The sequence below is a fragment of the Rhinichthys klamathensis genome, unplaced genomic scaffold (genome assembly GCF_029890125.1).
Source record: "Rhinichthys klamathensis goyatoka isolate OS25496 unplaced genomic scaffold, OSU_Roscu_1.1 h1tg000846l_1, whole genome shotgun sequence".
Taxonomy (NCBI): Eukaryota; Metazoa; Chordata; class Actinopteri; order Cypriniformes; family Leuciscidae; genus Rhinichthys; species Rhinichthys klamathensis.
Genome location: NW_026607220.1, coordinates 20,518 through 25,362, shown reverse-complemented (window position 1 = coordinate 25,362; position 4,845 = coordinate 20,518). Strand labels below are relative to the sequence as shown.

The window sequence follows — 4,845 nt, the reverse complement described above, 5'->3', positions numbered from 1 at the left end:
TGTGTTTGTACTGTAGATCAGGTTATAATCTACATTGTTGGGACCAAAAATGTCCCCAAAAGGACAGATAAAACTGAAATCACCTACATTGTGGAGGTAAGTTATGTAAGAGGGTAGAAAGCATCATTAGCTCAATGTAAAAACAATACAACTCAATAGAGCATCCACATGATAGAATTATAGAAAAACAAATGTGTGTGTGTGTGTGTTTATTGTGGGGGAAGGGAGGAGAGAGTCCCATTGGCTTAAGGAAAGATTTGCTTCCTTAAAGAGAATGGAGAAGCTGTATGGAAAGCCTATATAAACTCAACTAGCTGACACTCTTTCCCTCTAATTTCATTTAAAGGTTCTGCTGCGCACTGTAAGGTGAGTCTCTATTATTCTCCATATCTAGGGTTTGCACTCTAACATTTGAGCATGCCAAAGACCTTCAAAACATCTCACTCGTGCTGAGCAGCTGCAGCCACACAGCCAAGAAATCAGATCAATAAGCTCAAAAATATGCTTTAATGCGTGTACTCGGAAAAAAGGTCCTGGAGATAAAACAGTGGCTGTTGCCTAAAATGATATTATGCTGTTTTTGTTATTGTAGAGGATATGAATATGTTTTGATGTGTTCTTTGTTATCAATTCTGGTCAGTTTTAACTTTTTAATTGTAACGTCAAATGCTCAAAAATGTTCAGTAGACCTCTGATTTATATCATTAAGCACATGCTGAAAGTTAGATATTCCCTGTCTAAGTTTATCAGCATTATTTATACATTCAAAGCATACACTTTAAAAAAATAAAGGTTCTTTATTTCCATAACATTCATGGAACCTTTCCATTACACAAAAACACTGTTCACTGTTCATTACACTGTTCTTTGTAGGGGAAAAAGGTTCTTTAGATTTTTAAAATGTTCTTCACACTAAGGAAAAAAGTTTCGGCAACACTTTCTATGAAGCCATGAATTATAATGAATTATAGTTCCATTCATACTTAATTAAGAGTATCATAACTCATTAAGACCTATTCTGCATTATAAGAACAGTTATAGTTATATTTATATCATTTTTATAATTACTTATAAGTCATGTATTTGGTTTTTCAATGTGCATGCTCATAATCCATTATACACTGATTTATAAGTATTAATTAGCCAGTTGTATGGTTCCATGAATGTATATATAAAGATGCAACCTGCATTGCTATAATGTTATTATATTATAGTTACAATGACTTTTAGTAATTCAGATTTATTTCTGTCAAATAAGTTAATATATTTTTATTAATAGCCGTGTTGTGTTCTTATAAATACTTATTGTGAGTGATAATACAGTTATAAATACATCATTGATGGCTTTAAGTAAAGTGAAAACATAGGAAGCAATTTTCCTAAAGCAAATGTTAAGAAATCATGAAGATGTGCTAACTACATTTAAGTTTATTTGGAAATATAACTAATGAACAATAATTACTGTAATAAAATAATGGGGGGAAAATGATATGATATATCAAACTGCTAAAAGCAATATGCATATGGCTGAGGAGAAATAGATTTTAACAAATCAAAATGACCATTCATGACCTCTAATAAAAACATTAGACATTAAAGACATAATTGATAACTAATTGGTACAGCAAACAAGTGTCTCTGGAACTATTTTATATTTGATCATTTATAAATCAGTTATATATAATGCAGGACTTATGTAATTATACAAATAATATAAATCTAATAAACCTAAACTAAACTATAACACTATAACTGTTCTAGGTCTTAATGAGTCTTTATAAATATATTTATAGAATAGTAATACTTACTTATAAATACGGCTATAATTCATTATACGCATGGGCACATAGAAAGTGTTACCAAAGTTTCTTTTCATAACTAAAAGGTTTTGCGGAACTAAAAATGGTTCTTCTATGGTTCTTCTAAACCCCCTTTTGGAACCTTCATTTTAAGATTGTATCACCACATTTTACATATTACCTTCAAACACAGGTATGGAGACCACTACTCATTTTAGAAAACAGTCCCAACTCAGTCCATGTCCAATCCAATATCTTTTTTTTGGCAGGAAAAGTATAGAACTAATATAGTTCTTTAGACTAGCTGAGTATTTTTACAGTTGTGCAGGGTTTCAGCTGTTAGGTGTTGAAGCTGAGGAGATTCTTCAAGAGGCAGCAATTTGTCTGTCAGCTGTCTCGTCTTCTGAATTGGGTGCAGACCTCCTACTTCCAACAAAGGAACACTAAAACAAGAGCACAAGACAACTGCTTCTCAAATTCAAACCCTTAAACATCAAACACTTCTTTGGGTTTTGACACACACCCATGTACATCAGCCGTCTCTCACATTATCCCAAGCCAAATTTAGACCTGCTGCAGGGCCAGTGACTGAATATAAATTGCTTCCATTAGATTGAAGGCTGCAACACCCCCTCCTGCCACCAACAGGCATCTTCACTTTCAAAGGCAGCGCCACAAAGAGACCGGCAAGATGTCTGAGTATGTATTGAGTTACAACATCATGATCTTTGTGTGCTGTGAAAATGATCATATAACACATTGTCCTCGATCACTGAACTCATAAAATACATTTAGTGCCAAGCTCCAATCAGCTCATTTTTGTATTTATTATTATACATACTAGCATACATGCCTAAATAATACAATTATCAAAAGCACAATGCTTTTTTTGGAGTTACATCACTTGGTTATAATCATCGCATCGCAGTCGCTGAATGATGTACTGTTCTGTGCTCTCTGAAATTGTAAACATTTGCTTTCTGATAGGAAAAAGATGACATCCAGCCGCAAGCACCATCTGAAGGTAAGGCCATCTCTTTCTTCATGAGATCTGGGCTATTTGAACTGTCAGTGAATCTCTTGTTAATTACTGTCTATGCTTCTTCTCGTCTTTCTGCTCCAGAGCTTGTTGCTTCAGATCGCTCATGGGCTTTTGGAGGACGAGGCAGCTGAGGAGGAGCAAGAAAAACAGCGATACATGGAAGATAACTGTCCTACTCTCTCACTGCCTGGAAGCATGCAGGATCTACAGGTACAGAAAGAGAGACAGAGACAGAGAGAGAACAGAACTTAAGAACAGTTTTATACAGGCTAAATGCCAAATCACACTGCACCAACAGGTGTCGACCAACGCTGACAATCACCAGATTACAGTACGCTACTTCTCAGACTTTACACGATCCAACAAGCGCCAATTGAACAAGCGCCGACCAACGGCAACAGGCGCCAACAGGAGTACACTGATTTGGCAAAAACTGACAAAGTGTCTATGAGTTAGACCCTTTCCTGGGTCAACATATATTGTTGATCCTGGAACAACATTCCTGTCTGAAAATGTAATCTTAACCATTTAATCCCTACACTTAATCCTAACCCTACCCATAAATTTTCCCTAAAATCAGAGGGAATTGATTGGTGAATAATACTCATGTAGAAGCACCTAACCCTGGTTGTAAAATCTGATTGGTTGATTGGAATGTTGTTCCTGGATCAATATCTTTGTTGATCCTGGAACAACATTCCAATCAACCAACCAGTCACCAAGTGCATATAACTCAATTGTGTTCTTGGTGAAATCGGTTCTGCCCATTGGATTTATGCTAATGCCAGTGCAGTGTGAATTGGCCTTAAAAGCACACCATCTTATTCATTTGCAGGTATTGCTGTGTGATGAGCAAATGTACAGATGAATAGGCTATGTGTGAAAATTTGTGGAAAAAATTGGCATGTATCTTTGTGTAAAGGAACTGTGTAGGAAGTTGCACCAGCAGATAGATGCCATTGATGAACAAAGATACGATATGGAGACCAAAGTGGCCAAGTCAAACAAGGAGGTACTTCTTGATTGTTCTGTTCTACTTATAGAAATGTATTTAACTTCTGTAACTTCTAAAAACTTAAACTTTTTTCCTGATCACTTGAGATTGATGATCTGAAGATAAAGGTTCAGGACCTGAAAGGTAAATTCAAGAAACCTGCTCTGAAGAAAGTGCGAATGTCTGCTGATGCCATGCTGCAGGCCCTGCTTGGCTCCAAACACAAAGTGTCTCTGGACCTGAGAGCCAACCTCAAACAGGTCAAGAAAGAGGTCAAGGACGAGGTGAGCACACACTAATAGCCTTTTTACAGAAACGTGTGCAATAAAATGTGGGCATAACTCACACTCTTTTGGAGACTTTTACAGCAAAGGTAGTCAGTTGTTAAACATGCAGTCTAAGATAATGAATGACAAAGAAGAAAGAAAAATTCTGTACGCTAAAAATGATGAAAAAAGTGATTTAAATGAGAAGGCTTGTACTGAAACGTTGTACTGTTTCTGCTGCTTCAGGAGAAGGAGGCAGTGGGAGACTGGCGTAAGAACATCGAGGATAAGGCTGGTATGGATGGCAGGAAGAAGATGTTTGAGTCTGAGGCCTAAATCTGTTTTTCTTCAAAAATTTTACATTTCTATTCAATGATTTGTTCGGTTAGGTTGCCTTAATTCTTGAGGTCTTCAGTGTTATGAAAGATAAAAAGTGGTAATGTTCTATATCGTGTGAAGTGATGTTACAGGTGGTAAGAGTAATATATGAAGGAGGTTTTGATGTATGTGATGGTTGGTTTTGTAGCTGAGGCTTTAAATTGATAAAAAATAAATAAATAATCTGACTTTGCCCCTTTGCAATTTCAACAAATAAATTTACTTTGGTCAGTAAAACCCATTGAAATACTCAAAACAGTATTGAGAGTAGTTTGCATGGGGGGTGGGTGGGGGGGGGGGGGGGGGGGGATCACAAGTCAGAGAATCAAAGTTTTACACCAAACATTATTTCACCAGTCAAATGTA

The 4,845-nt window shown here is 36.2% G+C and overlaps 1 protein-coding gene across 1 annotated transcript; it reads left to right on the top strand.

The window, feature by feature from the left end:
• The first annotated feature begins 246 nt into the window (after nucleotides 1–246).
• Nucleotides 247–4,443, top strand: LOC130078267 (troponin I, fast skeletal muscle-like). Its single transcript, XM_056243803.1, has 7 exons — nucleotides 247–366; nucleotides 2,412–2,498; nucleotides 2,787–2,823; nucleotides 2,923–3,051; nucleotides 3,764–3,853; nucleotides 3,943–4,119; nucleotides 4,351–4,443. Exons 2-7 carry the CDS (start codon nucleotides 2,491–2,493, stop codon nucleotides 4,435–4,437), a joined length of 528 nt encoding a protein of 175 aa, XP_056099778.1. The 5' UTR covers nucleotides 247–366; nucleotides 2,412–2,490; the 3' UTR covers nucleotides 4,438–4,443.
• Nucleotides 4,444–4,845: the final 402 nt, after the last annotated feature.

What these genes read in the sequence shown, in the direction of transcription:
- LOC130078267 (XM_056243803.1), top strand. An exon ending in GCCGCAAGCACCATCTGAAG is followed by an intron (nt 2,824 to 2,922) that starts GTAAGGCCATCT and finishes TTTCTGCTCCAG; the next exon opens with AGCTTGTTGCTTCAGATCGC. An exon ending in GAAGCATGCAGGATCTACAG is followed by an intron (nt 3,052 to 3,763) that starts GTACAGAAAGAG and finishes CTTTGTGTAAAG; the next exon opens with GAACTGTGTAGGAAGTTGCA.